At 40.3% G+C, this 23,822-nt stretch overlaps 1 protein-coding gene across 1 annotated transcript in view; it reads right to left on the reverse strand.

Annotated features, from left to right (window-relative positions):
• Positions 1-23,822, reverse strand: part of klhdc8b (kelch domain containing 8B) — a gene marked incomplete at its 3' end in the record, with an annotated part of 357,262 nt that overhangs the window by 94,894 nt on the left and 238,546 nt on the right. Inside the window, exon 4 of the mRNA XM_079673663.1 lies at positions 13,212-13,436. Coding sequence (XP_079529789.1) covers positions 13,212-13,436 — 225 coding nt within the window. The remainder of the gene's footprint in view (positions 1-13,211; positions 13,437-23,822) is intronic.

A 23,822-nucleotide genomic window follows, 5' to 3' on the forward strand; every position in this document is an offset into this window, starting at 1 on the left:
GAGGGGAAACATGTGACTGTTCTGTGATAAGATACAGGATAGGATGTGTGTGTGTGTTGAAGATGTTTAGGGGGAATGAGTATCTGTCCTGTCAAAGAGTCCTCTGTCATGACTCCAAATCATTGATTTGGGGACTGCCTGAGGGCAGAGGGACACACACACACACACACACACACACACACACACACACACACACACACACACACACACACACACACACACACACACACAATTGTATGCATAGAGAAGCTGTTTGATACTGTTTTCCCTTGATCTTTACCCTTTGTAGTGTGTACACAAAACTATCCTAGAACTTTATAAACATTTTAGATCTTCCAGAAATGTATAAACATTTCACATTTTCTTGCACTGTCCCCCCTCGCACCTGCATGCCGGAGGAGGGACTAAACAGAGACCTAACCTCAGCGTAGTAACAGTGTAGTGCAGAACTACAATTATCTACCAACAAAATGGCCAAAAGATATTCTGCTCAGAGAGCCTTGGAGCTAATAATGGATGAGAGTGAGTGGAATGCATTAGAAGAACACGGTGAAGTGGAACAGGAAGACATTTCTGAAGATGAGGATAATGTGGAGGTAAACTCAGAAATTGACAGCAAATTGGAAGTTGAACTTGACTCAGAGCCAGCTGCTGGATGACCCCCACAGCCAACCGCAAGAAGAACCCCACAGCCAGTCTGTGGACCCTCAAAGGACTCCAAGACACAGACTGCATGCAGCAACTGCAACAAGTACATCTGTGCTATACACACAAAGAAGTTCTGTACATCATGTGTTTCCTAAACGGACTTACCCATTGACTCACATGATGTTCTGCAGCGTCACTTCATCAATATATTTTTCGGATATACTGTATTTTATAAATAGTGACTGTTAATTGTTTTTATTTGCTTTGTGTTTATATCTGTTCTATGTAATTTATATGGATGTTTCATTCTCTCTATATTTCACAGCCAAATACTTTTGGATGTGTGGTTCTTGTGTTCCAATTAATGCTAAATTGCTTTATTTCCTTCAGTGCTTTGATTATTATATGACAGATTAAAAATAATAAACATTAATGAAAAAATGTTTCATTTACATTTGTCCTAGAAAAGCATGAGCAAAATGTAAACCTAGTTTTTATTAGTGTATTTAATTAACATAAATCACATTTTTATCACAAAAAACGATGGACACTTCCATTGTTAAATTTGATCAAGCAAAGAGTATTTTCAAAAACTAATCATTTCATTTATATTGTTGGGGAATGAGTTAAAGACAATGTATATACAGTAAGGAATTGTGCATTTTAGTTCTGTATTTTTTTTAAACCCTGAAATATGTCCCGGGTCAATTTGACCCAACATTACCAAAGGGTGCGAAATGTGAACATAAGGGTTAAAAAAAAGCAGAAGACATGAAAAACAAGAAACTAATTAACAAAAACAAATCCGAGGAGAACGACAGACAGCAACAAACCTACAGACGGGAACAGGCAGGAGACATGGACAAGCATATACGAGCATAGGCGAGGCAGGGAACATGGACAAGACACATGGAGGAAAACATTTCAAAATAAAAAAGGTGGAAAATGAAAACATAAAACCAAAACCATGACACAATGGATTCTGTGAATAAACAACAACAACAAAAAACAGAAGTGGCTTCTAAATTTCTTTTCATTTTCCAGGCTGTTTCATCAACAACAAATAGAGATGTTACAAATGCTTAAAGAGCATCTTGCAGGGGTTTTTTTTTTCTACATTTATGCTTAAACTTGCTTGAAAATTACAATTAAAAAAGTGAATGTAGGATTTGATATGTTTTACGAGACATAAGGGCAGGAATTCAGAGGGAAAGGAGCAATTTGAGCTCTGCTCTTAAAAACTGCCTTTTTTTAAGTCATACGTCAAACGCGTCATATTACATCACAAAGGGTAAACATATCCGCTCTCTGACCGCGGGTATAGTTAGTAGTTGCGTTGAGTTGAGCGGTTGTGTTTTAGTGAGCTGGTATTTTTCGGTAGTTTTACATTGTATTTCATCATTTGTAATCATGGTGCAGTATTGTGTTTGTGCAGGTTGCACAAATACCAGCCTGTCAGGACATCGAGTCCACAGTAAAAAGGACCGGAGCTAGCGTTCGTTCCTGGGTGCGTTGTGCATCCACCTCCCTGCAGCACATACTCTCCACAGCTTTATCAGGAAACCGTATTACATCTCTCTCCCCCCCCTTCGCTGCTCTCTCTCTCTCACCTCCGGTACACGGCACCGTAAGACGTAGTGTGGAGTTGCATTAGGTAACGCTGTGGTGGCTGTACTGCTTCAGCCGTCTCCTTTGTGCTTTGTTTGTTTCCCCTGTCTGTGTTGTTTGTGTGTGCGTGGTGGCTGTCACTCCTGGCTCCCGGCTCAACCTCCACTCACCTGCTCCAATCAGCTGTGCACCCTCCCGACTACACACCTGCTTTCCATCAAGCCATTTACAACAGCATATCAACGGAGGCTCCACAACCTTTCTCCGCCAGATCGTCAAGTATCAGCCGTATCCTCCTCCGGTACACAGCACCTTAGTGTGGAGTTGCATTAGGTAACGCGAGATACGGCTGATACTTGCGCATTAGTTTCTGTTATGGATCAGTATCAACAATCCTGCCAGTAACGTTACTATATTATCAATGCTACGTTAGTTATAGCCTGATATATGATAGCTAACTTCACAATGTTGTGATGTGACGTTAGCTAACATTATGTAGCTAACGCCGGTCACTCACCAAGATAGCTGCCCAGTTCTCCACTGGTTCTCCTCACACCACAGCTCAATTTCTCTCCGATGGCCATTATTTCTTCTAATCCTTGGCTGCTCCTGGTCTCTTGGACGCCTAGCATGCTCATAATTATAAGGTTGTGGTCCGTCATATGCATTTGAATATTCATGTTCAACTTCTTCTGTGTCTTCTGTGTCGAAACTAGCATTGGGATCCATGTTTATTAATACGTTACACCCCGGCCGCTCTCCCCGTTTTTTCCCCCATGTTACGTCACACGCGGGAGGTCACGTGCCGAGGCTTTTTTATGCGGAATTGAACATTTCTTACAAAAAAACGACGCCAGATGTCACTGTAGTGTATATTTTTTGAAAATCTAGTGTATTCATCATTTTCCTACACATTTATTCACAGGTGTCTTTAACCTCGAAGTTGCTATTTAAATTAAATTGAAAGTGGAGTCACTATGCATGAGAATGGTATACTACAGTATCTGTCTATTAATATTCAGGGGAAAAAAAACACACACACAATCTGCTAGTATATTATATGTGTGTACACACTGAGTCGTTGCATCGGGCTACCATCTTGAATACTTATACATTATATGATGCGCTAATCACTCCATTTGCCATTTTGTGTAAAGACCACATAACATTTGAGGTAATAGCAACCTAAAGATGACATAGTATGCAAACTTTCAGGTTTATATTTGTATTTAGTGCCTCTCCTGTGACCATACTTGTCAACCCTCCCGATTTTCGAGGGAGACTCCCGATTTCAATGCCCTCTCCCGGTTTCCTCCCGGGGTCGCATTTCTCCCGATTTTTGACAAAATCAGATTTACACACGACTGTTTCCACTCTGACTTTAATACAGCTACACCATTGTTTGGTTTCCATGGTAACACGTCTCTTTAGTAGCGCGCGCAACTCAAAGTCTGAGAGGGTGAGGCAGATATTCACAGAAAACAGAACAAGAATCGACAACTACTCTACTCTCTGCTCACTCCTTTCCTGTAAAATACAGGTCCAGCCCACACATATACTCCATCAAGGACGGTGCTACAGGCCACAAGGCAGTGCACTTACAACTACAATAAGCATGTTAATGTTAATCTAACAGCTCCGGCGATCCACTAGCACCCCCCCCCCCCCCAATTTTGCATTTAGAAATGCTCCCGATTTCTGTGGTCTAAAGGTTGGCAAGTATGCCTGTGACATGTCTCCATGCTTTAATGTTCAAAAAGCTCTTTATTTTTGTCATACTGCCTGCTGCAGCACCTCTTTTCCCCCTCTGTCTGAAACCAGAGCCCAGTCTGCTCTGATTGGTAAGCTGGCCAGCTCTCTTGTGATTGTTCAACTGCTTAGAGATGTGTCGTTAATGTACCCCCCCCCCCCCCCCCCAAGCATATATCATACAACGCATAAGAGTACTAGCCAAGGTACAATATTTTCCCCTTGAATTTTACTGGTGGACCTAGCCATAGTTGGTTTATAGCCTCACGTTAGCCTTTTTTATTCTGGTGTTGAATTTATGTTTAAAAAGTGATAAAGCTGTGTTAAAATGTGAGGATTATCCTGCTGAACAAAATGTGTGTTTGCCAAAGATTTAGTTTTCTGCTAATTCAATGGAAAAATCCTATTGCTTTTTGTCAAGGGGGCCCTTGCAGAGCTAACTCCCTGGGGGTTCTGCAAAAACACAATATCAATGCACCTCTCTATTCTGTTCAATCTGCATCTGGCTCTAGCAGGGTCTTACTGGGAGGCGCTTTTTTGTGTGTTGGAGGCCTCAGGAGGACATCATATTGCAACTGTTATTGTTGCTTTAATGGAACGCTTGTATATCTGCTTCCATTACTTAAATCTCTGTGTCAATCACATCACCGCCACCAAGCCGGGTACCCGTCACTCCTCTGAGAAAGAGGGGAGATGAAAGAGTGAGCAACTGAAATTAAACTCGAGCAACACCAGCAAGGCAGGCAAATGAGTAACTCATACAGATGTTCTGTACATAAAATGTCAACACTCCCACATTCTGGCCCCAAACAGATTAAAGCCGAGTGAGAGGATCTAGAGAAGGAAAACAATGAATCAAATGTTCTATCGCAAGCCAACAGGCACAGCAGGTTTTCAATGGATGTATTGTTAATGGAGGTTATCTCGCTTGATTGTACATATAAATGCCATAAACAAATTACTGTACACTCAAAGGGGGGGGGGGGGGTGGGGTCTTTTCATGAGTGAGAAACCAAATAATCCCTATATCTGTATACACTGAAACATCAGTTTCTACATCTATCCACACTCAAACACGAGCAGCCACCATACTGTATGGCTTTTTAACTTTGGACTTTGGATCCATTCGTCCAGCAATGAGCCGTTAAAGTATAATTTGTATCATATATAATCATCCCCCTTTAACAAGCTGCATCATAGTCTCAGAGTCATGTTTGCAATAAAGAGTGAGGCAAAGGCCAGAAAAACCTAAACTCTTTATTTCCACAGAATTTAGCCTGCTATGGATCGGTGGCTTGCCAGCCTCACACAGGGACGTACATAATAATTAGGTTTGGAAGTTACACAAAGTAGGGTAATGGGTTCCATGATATTATTTATTTTCGTATGAAAATTAACCAAAAAGCAAACAAAGTAGTCAAATGGGTTCCCTTAAATATATTAAACTGAGTATAACTACTTCTCTGCCGAAAGCATGCTGCCTATGTTTAACTAGTTGTCATGGTCACTATAGTTTGGTTACCACCAGAGTTGGGTGTTACTCGTTACTGTAATAATATAATAATGTAATAATATTACTTTTGTCGGTAACTGAGTAGTGTAATGCGTTGCACTGCTGCAGGGACGTGCACAGGTACGGGCTAATGTTGCCCAGGCAACGGCCCGTTTGGCCTTTTTGGCTGACCTACCCCTCTGGTGAGAGCGAGAGTTTATTTTTATTTTGTCTGTTGTGGCCGAATCAATAGGATAAGCCCACAATTAGTATTGTAGTGTCTCGCTGCGGGAAACACACTTTGTCAGCGCTGTCATCTGCCGGTGCGTTAAGACCACCTCAGTGTCGGATTTTGGAAACTTAATTTTGAGTTGTCTCATGGCAGTTAGGGTATAAGGGACAACCCAGGGGACTTTACTTCCTCTTGATACCGGAGGTTATTTACAAAAAAACACCTAAATATAGCCTACTTGTTGTTATTGTGCTTCTGTCTTTCTGTGTCTTTTCATCTGTAAACTCCCTCAACGGGGCCGCTCGCTCTCTTTTCTTGATCGCCCTCTCACGGGTGAACAGTTCAATGTCCTGCTTCATTGTAGGAATTATGCCATATCTCTACCACTTTAGTTTGACCATCTCTGTTAGTTACTAAGTTATGGAATACTTAATAAATAAGTAATTGACCTTTCGCAAAGCCACGCCCCTAAATGCCCGTTGTCCAATCATATTCGATCACGTGCGGAAGTCCGACAAGCTTAGCGTTCAAATTCATTGTGAAAATGGTGAAGCGTTGTGCCTATGGTCTTTGCAAATCGGATAGCAGACATCCCATAAGCTTAGAGGGGGTGGGGGGTGATATTGGCAGGCCCCATGCCCAGCTGAATATGGCGAATATCAACAAACACAAATACGTTTGCTCCAAGGTAAATACGTGCTAACGTAGCTAGCTAGCTAGCAAAGATTACATTCACAAATTAACTAACTAATTTAATTAACTAATTTCACTCACTAACCTTAGCTAAAGTCACACGACTACAGCTGTAAGCTGTGTGCTTATAGGTCGTTTTGACCATGTATATCACTTGATGCATAATAATGTCTGAACAGCTGAGCTCCGTTATTAGTCTACCTGTGGTCAAAGTACAAACAAGAAAGTCAACAGGCAATCATTCATTTATATTTTGCTTTAATCTTTGTAGCATTTTGTTAATGGAAAGCCTACTGCCGACTTCCCTAATCCTGCTGCACAAGTGGGCACCCCGACCCCCACAAAGGAACAACAAGGTGGATGCAGAAAGCCACCAAGGAAACGGTAGTTAACTTTAGACAAACTACAACATTTAATGCCTCTTGTGATTGTATTGTTTTATTCAAAAATAATAATAATAATTCCGTCGAATTTGACATACAGCTCATGTGGTTTTTCACCCTTGCACTGCGACCTGTATGCAAGTGCCTCTATTGATGTTGTGCCTCCCTCTTTTCTAATGTTTATACTGTGGATATAACCCTCCATAGTGTATTGTAGCCCCTTTTGTCGGGACCTGGAGGATATTGCTGCGTTATTGCTCCAAAATGAGTCTGTTAAGGCGACTCCGACGTTAAGGAGACCCTCCATTATGGCTTTGTTTAACGCATCTGGCTCTCAGCTTGTCGGACTAGCAACAGTAACCAAGGGGGGGCGTGGCTTTGCGAAAGGTCAATTAGATACCTTACCGTTACTGCGCTCATAAAGAATGATAAGTATAAGAATAATGCGTCTTGAACTGGTTTCATTAATTAGTGTCTTTACGTTTCACAGACTGTTAGCTTGTTGTGACTTCCTTAATGCAATAGTAATTGGGGGTGCAAGTGGAGTCTCGCAGAGGCAAAACTGTGGCGCGCTTACACTGTAGGTGCGCCGCAGTCTGCGTGATCTGCCTGTAGGGAGGGGCGGGCCGGCCCTGCGAGTAAAGTAACGAGTTACTTTATGTAGAGAGTAACGAAGTAGTGTAATATATAACTTTTTTTTAAAGTAATATGTAATATATTACTTTTTTTTAGTAACGACCTCATCTCTAGTTACCACCCAGTAGAACTTCACTCTATGCTATATTTGGCTATTTGAGGGCCAGTTTTGGTTTGAATCCCAACCCTAACCCTAACTGTGCGTGTGGAAGATATCATTGTTTACTCTGCGCCGTGAAAGATGGCCGCATTGTCTTTTGGCTCCTCTCCAACTTTGCCCTCTTTCGTATTTTTTCAGTGTTTATTTACTTTTTGCCGTCTGCTTTTAACATGGTTTGCACCATGCAAGCCGACCGCACCAACTCTGCTATACAATATAGCAGAGAAGAACTTCTTCACATCAGAAACTTTGTGGACAATAGCCCACCGACAGACAATGGAGATTCGCCATGGCTACCTGTTGTCCTACCTGAGAGACGCAGGAGGAAGACCAAGCGGGGGACCCACGCCGGGCTGCTGGTCAGACCAGTGTTAATTTTGGTAGCTGTTTTTTATTTAGTCTTAGTCTTTAGACAAAAATGGTTATTAGTTTTAGTCACGTTTTAGTCATTTCTATCCTTCATAGTTTTAGTCGACGAAAACTCAAAACGTTTTAGTCTACTTTTAGTCGATGAAAAATTACATTTTAGTCAACTTTTAGTCAAAATGTTTTCTCTCTTTAAACCAATTCAGTTAAGCAAATACAGGTTTCTGACATTGAAATCAAGGTGACAGCATTCAACACCATTGTGTCCTCCAAACTGGTCATCAAGCTCAGAGACCTCGGGCTCAACAGCGCCTTCTGTGACTGGATCCTGAACTTCCTGACAGGCAGACCCCAGGCAGTGCGGGTGGGAAACATCACATCCTCCACCTTGTTCCTCAACACCGGAGCCCCTCAAGGCTGCGTCCTCAGCCCTCTCCTCGACTCCCTGTTCACACACGACTGCGTGGCCATACACAGCTCCAACACCATCGTGAAGTTTGCTGATGACACGACCGTCATCGGTCATATCACCGACGGCGACGAGACGGCGTACAGAGAGGAGGTCGAAAACCTGACATCTTGGTGCCAGGATAACAACCTCCATCTCAACCTCAGCAAAACAAAGGAGCTGATTGTGGATTACAGGAAGCAGCAGAGAGGGGGACACGCCCCCATCGCCATCAATGGGACTAGGAGAGAGTCAGCAGCTTCAGGTTCCTCGGGGTCCACATCACTGAGGACCTGACATGAACTCTTCACACCACAACCATCACCAAAAAAGCTTGACAGCCGCTCTTCTTCCTCCGCAGGCTGAGGAGGTTCAACATGGACTCCAGGATACTCTGCAACTTCTACAGGTGCACCATAGAGAGGATCCTGACCTTCTACAGGTGCACCATAGAGAGCATCCTGACTGGCTGCATCACGGCCTGGTACGGCAGCTGCACCGACCTCAATCGTAAGGCTTTACAGAGGGTGGTGAAAACTGCACAGAACGTCACCAGGACGGAGCTGCCATCCATGGAGGACCTCTACTCCCAGCGGCTCAGGAAGAAATCCCTCCGGATTATAAAAGACCCCCATCACCAGAAACTGTTCTGTCTGCTGCCGTCTGGCAGGCGTTACCGCAGCATCCGGACTAACACCACCAGACTCGGGGACAGTTTCATCCCACAGGCAATAAGACTGTTAAACACCTGAACTGTTGAAGCAAAATCTGTTAAACACCTGAACAGTTGAAACAACATACCTAATATTCATCTGGCTGCTACTTACAAAATATTTAAAAATGATGTATCTATTTACCTATCTATCCTATTTCAATAACTTGCATATAGACTCTCATTGCACTATTTCACTATTTCATTTTTTTAAAACTATTTTTCTTTTTGTATTACTATTTACTTGCACTATATGTTTTCTGTTTATCTGTGTTTTGTGTTGCTCTGTTGGAGAAGCCTGTGACACAAGATTTAATCGGCATAACTACACTGTAGCTATGTTCGTATGACTAAATAAAGAACCTTCAACCTTGTTACAAACTCCAAATAATAAAATTGCATTTCAGACAAAACTATGAATGTTCAATTTTTAAAGTAAAAGCCAGGCAAGTCACTGCTGAATCATAAGAGTCTGAAAAAGAAAAATTGCCAATCTTTTCTGTAGATGTTGATATATTTACAAATATTGTGGTGACGCACCACATGCTACAGATAGAAGCCCACTCAATCATCAAACATCATAACAAATCTTCTCCTACATTTTGCTCTGAAACCAATTTAAAATCAACAAAAGCTTCAGAAAATGATAGAATGGATTACCCCTAAGTATCCGACTCTGATAATCTGAGCTTCCTTTGATTCAAGTGCCAATTCTGTTTGCTTTCTGTAAATCGAATCACGACTCATTGCACAGAGCTTTGAACAAAGGCCATTGATTTGTATATCTATCTATAGGACTATGACTCATCACTGTTTCTGAGGATAATTTGAGACAGGACGGACTGAATCAAACAGTATTTAGCCTCTGTGGCACTGAATGCCGTCTTTGAGGCTACAATTTGACTATGTGTCAGTCATGTAAGCTAAATTGCAAGCCCCTGTGTTCACTCAGATACAGTATTTTGCTGTAGGCCAGTTTCAAATGTATAGTACTATTTTGTATTCATAACAGAGCTTGTTTCTTTAAGATTATGTTCAGAACATATGTGCAACATAGTTTCAACAGGAAACAGAATTTTCTCTATACCTCTCTAATGAACTAATTAACATACCTGCAGTGCTAGCATACCTGTAGCGTCTGCAGCTGCTGCATACATATTTGCAGTTATGACAGTGAGTCAGTGCACCCTCAGTATCCTGTATATTAAGCTGCTGAAAGCTTGACAACAGGCACTTCAGTAATAAAAGCTCCAGCAGAGCGGCCAGCCCTGAGTTTCTTACATTGTCTTACTGCATGCCATTATCTGTCGCCATCTTCAACCAAGCATGTTGTTGTAGTAAAACTATCATTAAGTCTCATTTAATACACTTGCTTCTCTGGTTGGATTTTGATTCTGTTAAATGCTATAACTCTTTATTAAATAAGACAACTTTGGTTTAAGTTTGTATATTGGTTATTTTGGAATTTCCATCACACATGTAGTTCAATGAACATTCAATGGGAACAGCAGAAGTTTTTCTATTAAGCCCCTGTCACACTGTCCCGAAATTGACACCCGATGGACACACGAATATGGAATTGTGAATTTCGCACGAAGATGGCCCGAACCACACACGAAGGCAACACTTACATTACATTTAAGACATACAACTGCAACGAAAGTAACACAAACAATTATGTTAAAGTATTATGATACTGTACTGATATTTTCCGACTTTGTTCTTTACTTTCTCCGTCTTTATATGTAGAAGATATTAAGTTTCTCCGTCATGTTGTTTCCATAGCAACAACAACTTCCTTGCCTTCAAAATAATATATTATATCCTTTTTAGTTTCACAGAACACAAATTGGGTTATTTACATAATATGTTTACATGATTTTGTTGTGCAATAAAGCAACCAGATGGACACACGATAAAGGACATTTTCAAATTCGGCTCTGATCGTAGCAACATCGGGCCATTCATGAGGGCATCTTAAGCCATCTTTGGCATGCCAAAGATTTTGCCACCGCTCCCGAAGTTGCTGCCGGAGCCTGATAAATTCCACCGGCGGTCATACGATTGCTTAAGATGCCCTCACGAATGCCTTACGAAGGGCAAAATGGACACACAAAGTCAACACGAAAATTAACCTTCACAAGGTCCTTCGGCAATGCTTTGTGATGCCAAAGATGTTGCCACCGCTCCCGAGGTTGATGCCGGAGCCTGAGAAACTCCACCGGCGGTCATACGATGGCTTAAGATGCCCTCACGAATGGCCCGATGTTGTTACGATCAGAGCCGAATTTGAACATTTCCTTAATCGTGTGTCCATCGAGTGTGAATTTCGGGATAGTGTGACAGGGGCTTTAGGGCTGGACGAGGAAAAGGTTACCGCAAGATGTTTTTTTTATGTTGATACATATTTAACAATAATAATTATAGTCTCTTAAGAGTTTGAAGCATATTCTACTGAGGACAGAACCCTAAAGAAACCAGAAGGTTAATTATGGTTTATAATAAGTAGCATGAATAAACATGTTGCCGATTTACATAGTCCTTGACTGATTTGTTATGGAAATCACTGGTATGGCATGTACAGTATGTGCAGAACACCGTGAAAGAACACATCTTGCATATCAATGTGACCCTACTGGCTAAATAAAAGATTAATTCATTAAAGTGTACTTTGGATCAGGACAGAATGGGGGGTGTGAGGGTTGATTACAGTTTGTACAGTTTATATGACACTTCTTGTTGGTAATTGTAATGTTGCGTGCTACTTTTGAGCATTTGCACCAGAGACTTCCGGATAACTTGTGGTTTAGCCCTATGCTAACTAGAATGGGGATAATATTTTAATCGTGCTGCTGCTATCAGAGGGGATTAAGGAAAAAGGGAAGTTATTTATCATGTTTTAGGTGCAAAAGTAGCGATAAATTAGAGACAGATTAAGCGCTAAGGTTAGGCTGCATCCACATGATGTAACAGCTTTCATCTGATTAGTTGGTCCGAGGTAAACTAGGTCAAAGTTGAAATAATTTGAACTCTGAGCGCAGTGCTCTGACCATAAAAACATAACGGAAACATCAGCGTAGGGCTGATTTGCCATGTGTACTTTGTACAGAAATATATATGCATCAATATAACGTGTGTTTAGACCAAAAGTTGACCTCTTCCACCATGACACTAGGCCTCTTTGTCAATTCACTCTTTAGCCAATAGCATACTTGTGACAATAAATGCTAACCAAAACATTCAACTAAAATGTATTAAAAAATGCAAAGCAGGACACAATTATTTTCAATTTTTCTCAAAAAGTTTCATAGAGCTGCAAAAACCCATCTTTTTCTTGTTAACAGACATAATTACATCTTATGATGGAGGATCTCTGTTCTGTTTAATGCTGCTTAAAATGCAATTTGCTGCAAATGTTATTATTATTACAGTATCTAGTCAAAGCACAAATCTTCCTTTTTTCAAGGTAATGATTTATATCGTTTTGGCTGCTTAACTTTCAGAGTGCAACCAAACTCAGACTTAAAGCCAAATCTACATTCAAATGTTATAACAACTGAATGTGCATCTAAATCAGGGGAGGCATTGCCCACATTCCATTAATGCATTTGTTCAGTCACCTTTTATGACTGGTCAGAAATCTAGAGCATCAAAAAAGAACTCTTTCTATCAGCATGACCATCAGCTCTGTTATGTTCTGACTCATCTCATGCATAATCTTCCTGCATTTAGGTGGATTATGAGCACAGCACAGATAATGTTCTCACTCCATGCAAAGTGCTCCAGGCTGGAACTGTGTGCATTGTTATAAACCCAACCAACAATTATTTCTGGCTGAATTCAAAGCAGCTTCTCTCTCCTCGTATAAAATAACACATTAAGAAGGAATAAACATATTTTTCAGAATCTCTGAAAATAAATCATAAGCAGAGTTGGAGGGGATACTTTCATAACAATGACTAGTTACCTGTACAAAATGCAATCAGAAACCAAATCTGAGTAAATAAAAAAGTGATGTGACCTAATACAGTCAGTTTTATGTCCAATGTGCTTCCTTAAAAGTAGTATTTGGGTGTACACCTACCCTGATCCAGATCATACTCCTCCATGGTACTGACAAAGTGAGGTCTAGAGTAGAAGTTGTGTGGCCCCGGTTGCTGGAGGCCACCCAGGCTGAAGAAACTGCGCTCATTGGTAGCGCAACACGAAAAGGCCCTCCGGCTGGGGATGCAGGGGTAACGTGTCCAACTCTTCATTTTCAGGTCAAAGGCCTCCAGCGCCGTCACCGGCATCTTCCCCTGACGGCCACCTGAAAGGAGATCCACAATCAGGGTCAATGCACCAATTCAATGTCTTTAAAAAGTGCAATATCACAAGTTACACACGTGTCTCATGGCTTTACAGTGTGCACAGCATAGAGTACGACACCCTCTGTCCTTAGACCCCAAGGAAAACACAAGGAGAAACCCCCAAAGAGGATTAAAGCAACATGTTAGGGGTTTTTATTACGATCTGACCAAAAGTGAATTTTTTTATTGAGCACTGAAAAAAAAAGAGTCAGAATTCTGAGGAGAAAGTCCAAGATTTGTGAGAGAAGTTAACATTTTGTACAAAAAAGACAACATTCAGAGAATGAATCAGAAAAAGTTTTCTCAGAATTCTGAGATTAAAGTCAAACGCTTTAGGTGTCGTGAGTTCAGATTAAGATGTGTAGACATTTACATCATAGAGAGTTCAAAAGTTAGAAAAGATTATCTTTATATATATATAAAAATAAAGAAAAAGAAGATATATCCATGTGGATTTCAACCATCTTCCAGGTTCTGGCAACCTGCTTGTAACAATCCAGGTTGAAGACACAAAATCTCCAGGAAAGCTGAGTTTTTGGGAGATCAGTACATAAAGATATAGAGGAAGAGAAGAGACAGTGTCAGCATATAGCAGCATAACTGGGGGCTGGTTCAATGCAAGCCTGAGCCAGCCCTGACTCGGGAAAGTCTTCAGGATACTGTTAAATGTGGAGTAGTGTGTGCCCCAAGAAGACAAACTGGAATCTGGTTTCACAAAGGAGCAAAAGGCTCTGGGTCAAAACACATTTAGCGTACATGTCTACAAAGCCTAAGATATTATAATGTGCCAGGAAATATAATGCTGGAAAAGCCTGGACAGCAAATCCTTTCTGTATTATCATAAAGATGTTGAACATATTTTCAGAAATATGAGCATGAATTGACTTACAAATACAATCTTTCCTGTGAAACAGTTTGTCCTTGACTTTCATTTCCTTTTTATCCTTTTTTAATTCCCTGCTCTTGTCACAAAGTTTGCTTGGCATTTATGTCCAAGTCTGGCAAGCGCGCAGGCCAGCGCTGGGACCACATTTAATTTTAGACCGAAAACAAAGCACAGCAGCAGGGTGCTCCCTTATGACGCCTACAAGTTGTTTACTTCCACAAATCATAAGTTATCCTTGTGAAATACATCAACAGGCGGAAGGTGATGTGCTGGAAGGGCAGTAAGTGTGTGAACGGTGGAGGAAAGGAGGAGAGGTTGAGGCTAGACAATGTGAGAGGGCTGTTGAGGGTGGAAAGGAACATGAACAAGAGAATGATACGGAAAAAGACAGTAAAGAGGGAGAATTAGGTGGAAAATGAGACAATGACAGAGAAATTGTGCAAAAAGTAATACAGAGAGAGGAAAATGTGTAGGAGTGAGAGAAGAAAGTGGAAGGGGTTCAACTGGAGTAGGCAGGGTGGCACGCAGATCGATAGCAGCTGCGAGTCAAAGAGTCAAACTGAGTGGGAGGCATCAGAGTCAGAGAGATCTGTTGATTATAACATGTTTGGTATAGCGAGGCATTAACAACCCACACTGAAATATGTATATTTAATATGCCGTATGTATATTCAATGTTCAATCTTGATGGTATAGGTCACAGAGTTTGAATGATAATGTGATCATCTTTCAAGAAAAATTGAAACTTGCTTTGATTTGACTCTGATTATTACCTGATGTAAAAGAGTCAGTCAGTCAACACTGACAAGTCCTTGGTCTAATTTGTACAATCAAGGGAACTCACAGAGACAAATTAAGATGTACTGTAAATGCCGAAGAAAAGCCAATATACATTATTGTACTAATTTGAGTAATATCATGAATCTGAAACCCGAGACGTGTACTCCATGTCAAGGCTTTTTGGATTGCTGACATTTAAATGGGCGGTTTTTGATAAATAGTCAGACATTTTGGGAAATGTTCTCTAGTGTCTTCTTACCAACTGCTGATATGAATGTAACTGCGGCGCCTATTATCTAGAAAGCTAGTACACAATACATTTATATTAGATGAAATACTTTAATGCTCAACAGCTAGCCTGGCTCTGTCGACATTTTAAATCTATATTTACCAGCATATAAATAAAATAAAAATGATTAGCTGACTTAGTGTCACGTTTTTAAACCTTCTATACAAAGCTATATCATCCTTGATGTTTGGGAAACTGCCTATTGTCTAGCTTCACTGAAAGGCTGGGATTGTACACAAAGATATGTGCACATTTCAGTGGGCCTCAGGGTTCGGTTCCCCTTTTTTATTGTTTAAGTAAATGAGATAACATTATTTTTCCTCTGTATATCTTTTTGCCAAAGATTTTCACCCACTTCTAAGTCCGTTTTAAGTTTTCTGGAGAGTTGGACTTTAATCTTGTTTATAGAGTGTCCCATTGACACTTTTGCACTAATCATTTTATGAGTGATGTTATAAATTGTCCTTGTATTAATGTGCTGTCTGTGAATGTTTATTTTATTACTTATGTGTCTGCTGTCGGGTCTTAACCAGAACTCTTGAGAATGAGTCACAGTTTTTCAATGATATTGCTAATGGGGAAGAAACAAAAAACAAAAAAAACGCAACACACTATAACACAATACAATACCAAACATGCAGAATACAAATCAAAATGGCATCTTCTGCTAGACTTACCAAGAGAATATCAAGAGCTTTCTTGAAGATATTTCACTTACGTTTCTGAAAAGGGCAGAGCTAAATATTAAAGCTCATTTCTCCCCTCTCACTATCTTCTCCTAAACAGAACCAGGTAGCTATCTCCGTTACTACAAGTGGTATAAATCTCCATTTGATTTGTTGCGGTTGCTTGGATCCTGATGGATTTTTATAGCAGCCACCAGTATCTCTACAAAAGTGGCCAACAACAGGATCTATCGCTTCTTCCTAGAGTTATATATCTGCTGTCTTACTGTATAAAAGACTGACATTGCAGATAAAATGACTCCTTAAAGATACTTGCTGCTATATGGGGCATTCTACCGAATTTGTGCAAAGTGCAGTCCCACCACAAGAAAAACTATTTAACAAAACAATTAAGTATTCAGACATAGATATTTACTAAGAATATGTGATTTTCTATTAAACACAATGCATTCAATTAGATAGTGATAAGCTTAATATATACAAAAACATCATTTATAGGATACTTTCTATTGGGAAGTAGCTGTCCCCAACCCTGACATCTAAATGTCATGTTCTGTAAATAACACTTAAAATATTTTTTTTATTTTGTTCGATGGTGTATTTAGAAGATCTTTATGATAACATTCAAACCGAAGTCGAAATATTTAGATTTATTGTGGGTTTAATTTTTTAATAAAAAAACTATACTCAAAAAATCATGTCCCCAGTTTTCATGTCACTACCGAAACACAAGGGGTTTTAGTCCAATGGCTGAGCCTGGTTTTTAGCCACACCCCTGCATTTTTGACAAGGCAGTGACACTGCATCCCTGTCCCTCATGGGTGAATGGTAAGTAGCTAGATCCCATACTTTTGATATAAATCTGTTCCAAAATCTGAAAATCGGCGTGTAACCTTAAGAATTGTCGCTACCGAACACATATTCTCTTCTATTAAGTAAACTTTTGGGGGTTTTATGCAAAGCATTAGGTTTTTATGTGTGTAAACCTCTTCAAAAACGTGTATGCTAGCCATGTAGTTGCTTGCATTCTTTAGTTATGCTCAAATTTAGCTAGAATCGTCACTACCGAAATAGTCACTACCGAAACATATGGTTACGTTTCGGTAGTGACATGATTATTTCGGTAGTGGCAAAAATGAATGGTAAGCAGGTTATTTTGAAGTAAATGTTTTAAAGTTCTCCTATTATAGTATTTTCAAGCATATATTATAGGTCTTGGATATATAAAAAACAAGTCTATGAAGTGTTTTGCTCAAAATACTAAGCAGATAACCCATTCTAGCCTCATCCCCCTCTATTTCAGTCCTGTTACTAAAGTGCTAGCTAGGGCTACATACCTAAGTAGTGTGACCACAGTTTAGTCTATGTCTTCTGACGTAAGTAACTATGTAGACTAACATTAGCTAGGCTATGTTTTGTGGACTAAAGTTTAAACATGTAGATAATGCTAATTTCTGTCTGAAATTGTTCAGGGAGAGAGAATCATAAGACACCAACATGCCAAAAGGAATTAGAAAAAGTGGATCAGAGAGGCTGAGAGAATACACACAAAGAGTGAGGGACGACCCACTGAAACACGAAGAATATGTAAGAAAAGAAAGAGAAAGAAATAAAAAACGAAAGGAAGAAGGAAAATTGAAATCTATCAGCGATTTATCGAACAGGGAACAAAGGAAGGTCAGAAAATCATGGAGGAAAAGACAGCAAAAGCACAGGGTGTCTGTGAAACGACAGAGCGAGATGGAGACAATTTGCAGGGCTTCCACACCACCTAGCACTTCTAGTGAGGCTGATCAGACACCAGAGCATAGGCCTGCAGACCAGAAAAGGACGAGAAGTGCAACTAGCACTTCTAGCGAGGCTGATCAGACACCAGAACATAGACCTGCAGACAAGAAAAGGAGAAAGGAAAAAATGTGTAGCTCCAGAAAATTACAGAAGCTAGAGCAGAAGGTCCAAGACATGCTGCGGAGGGAAGCAAAATATAAAAAAAGGTGTCAGAGGTTAAGGTTGAAGTTGACATCAGATGGGTCAAATTGTTCCCCAAGAACAAAAACATGGAACAATGTACAGAAGCACAGAGTTCCTGCTAATATCAGAAAGACCCATCTTTTTCACAATACACTTCTACACCAAATTAAGAAAAAAAACAAGTCTGTCAGCTACAAAGAGAAAAATGCATTTAGAAGAGCTGTCTCACACAGATTGCTCAGAAAATACAAACTTGTTAATTTGCTAAAGAAAACTGTAGCGATCGCCCACAGAGAGTTAAACAAGACTTTAGACAAGCCACAATCGAGGTTCACCTATCAGAGAAGTAGTAATAAAAAGACCATGGAGATAGTCAAAATGTTCTTAAGTCGAGATGACAATAGTCGGGCATCAGCAGGGAAAAATGAAACGATCACAAGATTCAAAAAGAAGAAACAAAAGAGGTTCCTTTCTGACGCAATGCTGAATCTGCATCAGAAGTTGATGCTGGAGATGCCTCATCTGAAGCTGTCCTATTCACTTTTCTGCAGGAAAATACCTTTTTGGATTGTTGCCCCAAACATCAACAACATGAGAATGCCCAGATGAAAGCAGACAGGCTCAAGCAGACAGGCTCAAGCACCTTGGTATTATTAAGTCACCGAGCTTGAGCAAAGTCGCAGAGGAGTTGTGCTGTGACACTCAGGCTAAAGCTTGCATGTACAGGGAATGTCTTTCATGTAAGAACAAGTCTCTCTTAAACACAACAAGTACTGGTACATCAGAAGTCACATGGTGGTACCAGTGGCTCACGAAAAAAGAAGATTATGAAAAAGAAAAGGACGGAGAAAGACGAAAGATCACTGTGACAAAAACGGTTAAACAGAGATGTGAGGGCAGCCCAGAGCACCTTTTGGAAGATTTTGAGAGAGAAATGAAAGCCAAAGTGTGCAAGCACCTCTTCAACATCCATCACCAGTAACCACAGCTCCAATTCCTGCACAAATCTCTGAAAGAAGACGAAGCTATTATTCACATTGACTATGCAGAAAACTGGCAGTGCAAATATGCAAAGGAGGTGCAGCAAGTCCATTTTGGAGCATCCCACAGGCAGACTACACTGCACAATGCCGTTGTGTACACCACAGATGGTACACTGACATTCTGTGCCTTGTCCCCCATCCATGAAACATGATCCTCCCGCCATTTGGGCTCAACTTGAACCAGTTCTTCAGTTCCTGAAAGAGAACCATGCAAGGATCAAAAAGCTCTTCTTCATCAGCGATGGGCCGACCATGCAATATAGAGGAAAGAAGAACTTCTTTCTCTTGAGCACCATTCCTTTCCGGATGGGATTTGCCGCAGTAAACTGGAGTTTTCTGGAAGCTGGTCACGGGAAAGGACCTGCCGATGGAGTTGGAGCCACCATGAAGAGAACTGCGGATTCACAGGTAGCCAAGGGTACTGACATACCCACAGCAAAAGCCCTCTATGACACACTCTTTCCTCTCACAAAAGTCAAGCTCTTCTACGTGGAGGAAGACGAGATAAACAGAGTAAGCACACTCCTTCCAAAAGAGCTGACCACCATCAAAGGTACACTGAGTAGTCATCAGGTTATCTGCACTACGCCTGGCACGATCCACTATAGAGTGCTGAGCTGCTTCTGCAACAGAGAGGCCATCTGTCCCTGTTTCCACCCATTGTCCACCAACATTGCACCTCAAGTACAACCTGGAAGAGATGTGAGAACATCTGAACCAACAGCCCCAGAAAATGGAAGCCATTCCACCCCAAACTCTGATTATGAAGGGATTCTCTTTCCAGTTGATGACATCACTAAAGACCTTCTTGGAAAGTGGTGTGTCATCACATATGACGATAACCCATATCCGGGAATCATTGAAGACATAGCAGAAGGTGATTTGTACATCTTTTCTTTTTTGTCTCACATATTTCAACATTTAGCTACATCGCATGATATTTCTCTCTTTCAATTTATTCTCATTTGGCCATCTTCTATTCTCATATTCCCTTTTAATCAAACTTAATTTCACAGTATTATAAGATTGCATTACAAGCAAAACTTATGTCTCGCTCAATGTCCTTTTTTGTCCGTTATCTGTCTACAGGTGGCCTTGAGGTCAAAGTCATGCACTACATTGGGCGAAACCGTTTTTTTTGGCCGCGACTAGAGGACAAGATCTGGTACACAGTGCACAAGGTTGTCACCTTAATCCCTCCACCAGAAAACGTAACAGAGGCATGTCCAGATCAGCCCAAGAGTGTTCGCCGCACTATGTAAAAAACTCAATTTGTAAATTGATTTGTGATGGTGTCTGACAAACCCCCTTAAACATACAGTACTGTGTGTGTGTGTGTGTGTGTGTGTGTGTGTGTGTGTGTGTGTGTGTGTGTGTGTGTGTGTGTGTGTGTGTGTGTGTGTGTGTGTGTGTGTGTGTGTGTGTGTGTGTGTGTGTGTGTGTGTGTGTGTTATTGGGTGGCTGTCATGTGGGAATCCTCTCAGAATTCTCTGCAGGGTGTTGTTTCCTTTGGGTTTAGAACAAAAACAAGCTTCCAGGTACAGATGTAGCACCGCATTTCAGACTCCAGCTTCCAGCTTCCTGCCTACGACCTGCCTAAGACCAGTATTGAGGAATGTTAAGCCCTCCCACTATTTTCCAAGAGGGCGTTGCCAGATTTTCAATTTCAGGTTTTAACCAGGAGATGGCGCTTCATTCACAAATACAGAAAGACAAGTTTCATGGACTTTCAGTTGTGTTTTGAAGAGCATTTGAACACATCAATATTTTAGATCAACTAAAGTATATCTAATCTTGTAATTCAATAATATATAGTCTTTATATATTAAATAATCATAATTATAATGTAAATGTTTACATTACACTTCTTTATTTGTTATGCTCATACTTTTACCTTTACAATCGTTTGCTTTAATATGCAGTATATTTTTTGTATATTTTTGTGTTTGCTTCCTCCTGCTCCCTTTCGGACACATACTGTATGATTTATTATTATTATTAATATGAAGATATTATTAAGATAAGATAAGATGTTACTTTATTGATTGCACATTTTAGTTTAGAATGTGCTGTCCCACGGTAATTCAGAAGGCTCACAGGTCACATTCCGACCATTATTTAAAACAATAGGTGCTTTCACACCGTCTACAGTTTGATTTGTATAGAGGGAGCTCTGTGGCTGAATGGCCAGATTAGGTGTGGCGCATTTATCATAGGTGATCAGAGCTAACTGTCTGCCGTCAGATTTCATTTAAAAACAGATCTGATTTTAAGACTACTTCCGCGCTCATAAAGAATGATAAGAATAAGAATAATGCGTATTGAACTGGTTTAATTAATTAGTGTGTTTATTTAACACTAGAACCGCCAATCGGGTCAATTTGTGTGATGTGTGTTGTGTGTTTGCAATGTAACTTTTTTTCAATAAAATATTAAAGTCTCCCAGTTCGTGACTTTTCCTGAAAGTTTGTTATGTAGCACCCTATGTTATTAAAAATTGCATTCTAATAGCGGGATTTGACGGGTTTAGGTAAGCCTATACAAAAACCTCTGGCGGTTCTAGTGTTAAGGTAATTAGGTACAGTAGAAGCCCTTTTTTATCAGTAACAAATGTAGCAGTTGAACATAAAAGTCAACTAACTGAGGGTCACTTGCAATGACATTGTTGTGTCTAACTGTAAGCTTGTCACTCAGAGTAACCTACAGTTAATTTAGCTGCTGGAGAAGAAAGATCAGGGGGGAGGGGGGGAGAGACCTGTGGTTGATGGGCCATTAGTTGTGTAAATACACAGCTGAGAGCTGCCGTTTCATTCAGACTGTTTAAAAAACGGTAACAACGGACAATTTTTCTTAGCGGATGCATGTCAATTTAAATTAATACATACAACTATTTTTTAAATCAATAAAAACGTTTTCTAAATGCATAAAAGCATTTAAATTTATATTGGGAGTCATGTCGTTACTTTGTTGAGAATGTGGCCATGTAATAAGCGGGATAATTTGCAGCGACTTGTTCCTTAAAATAACACCCGTCATGTGTGTGTAGAGGTGTGTGTGGTTAAAACACTTTCATGAAGTGAAGGAGGTTTTCCTTCTATAGAACAGCTGTGGGCAGCAGTGAGTGTCACGGACATGAATTCATAGATCAAGGCAGACTGGTGCACACACTCTCCTGTCCTGCCAGGCGACACGCCCATTCTAAGCCGTGTCCCTCACTCCTCACATCCCAAGCTGCATCCCCACAAGTGTATTATGTTGTTACATCGTTTCAGATGTTATGTTTCAGTTGTGCTCTGTCTATGTTCAGTGATGCAAACTTGTCACCTTTCGGCGAAATTCGCCGTTTTGAATCCAAAATAGGTCGTTTGTTACTGTGCGTCCAGAGTCACTGTGGCACAGACTGGACCGCTGGTGAACAGCTGTTAGAACGGGCCGTTCAGGTGTTCAGAGCAGAGCTCCCTGTCGGAGCGGCAGAGCCTGATGTGAACTGAAAAGTTTTTCTGTGGCAATATTATTTAAGGAATCATTGAGCTAGCTAGCTAGCATACATTGTCACTATCTGCTAACGTTACCTTTAGCCTTCTATTTCTAATAGTTTTTTTCATAGGCTATAAACAGAGGTGGCAAAAGTATATATATATTGTACTTGGGTAAAAGTAGAAGTACTCAGATCTTGTACTTGAGTAAAAGTAGAAGCACACAGATCTTGTACTTGAGTAAAAGTAGAAGCACTCAGGTCTTGTACTTGAGTAAAAGTAGAAGCACACAGATCTTGTACTTGAGTAAAAGAAGAAGTACTCAGATCTTGTACTAGAGTAAAATTAAAAGTACTCAGATCTTGTACTTGAGTAAAAGTAGAAGTACCAGAGTGTAGGAATACTCTGTTACAGTAAAAGTCCTGCATTCAAAATGTTCCTCAAGTAAAAGTAGAAAAGTATTATCATCAAAATATAGTGAAAGTAGCGACAGTAAAAGTAGTCATTGTGCAGATTAGTCCATTTCAGAATAATATATATGTTTTATAATGATTGATCATGAAAGTGTTCTCAAAGCTGGTAAAGGTGCAGCTAGTTTGAATGACTTTGTATACTGCAGGGTAGCTTGTGGATTTACTCCAGGTGGAACTAAAGTCTGATTTAACACTTGATTATATTTCACATCATTCATCCACATCTGTAAAGTAACTAAAGGTATTAAATACATGTAGTGGAGTAGAAGTACACCATGTACCTCTGAACTGTAGTGGGGTAGAAGAACAAAGTAGCAAAACATTGAAATACTTAAATAAAGTACAAGTATCTCAAAATTGTGCCCAAGTATAGTACTTATTGAGTTTATGAACTTAGACCATGTGGCTATAAAGATAGAAAGACTAAGCCTTGCACAGAGGCATGAAAATACATTTTCAAAATGCTCAACAGTGCTGCCAAAATTATAAACAGACTGTTACACAATTAAAATAAATGCTTTTATATATTTCTATTAGATGTGACTCTTTGTCGTTTCTGTTATTATTAACACTGCTGCTTTAGTTGTTCTGCTAATATCCTCTGTTATTCCTCATTTTAAAGCCGATATTCTGTGGGGTGGGGGAGCCGGGGGCTCGGATCCTTGTCACCTTTTTCATACCTGATGAGTTTGCGTCCCTGTATGTTAAAAAGCCTCAGTCACCTTAATTCATGTAATAAAAA

The sequence above is a fragment of the Notothenia rossii genome (genome assembly GCF_949606895.1).
Source record: "Notothenia rossii genome assembly, chromosome: 4".
Taxonomy (NCBI): domain Eukaryota; kingdom Metazoa; phylum Chordata; class Actinopteri; order Perciformes; family Nototheniidae; genus Notothenia; species Notothenia rossii.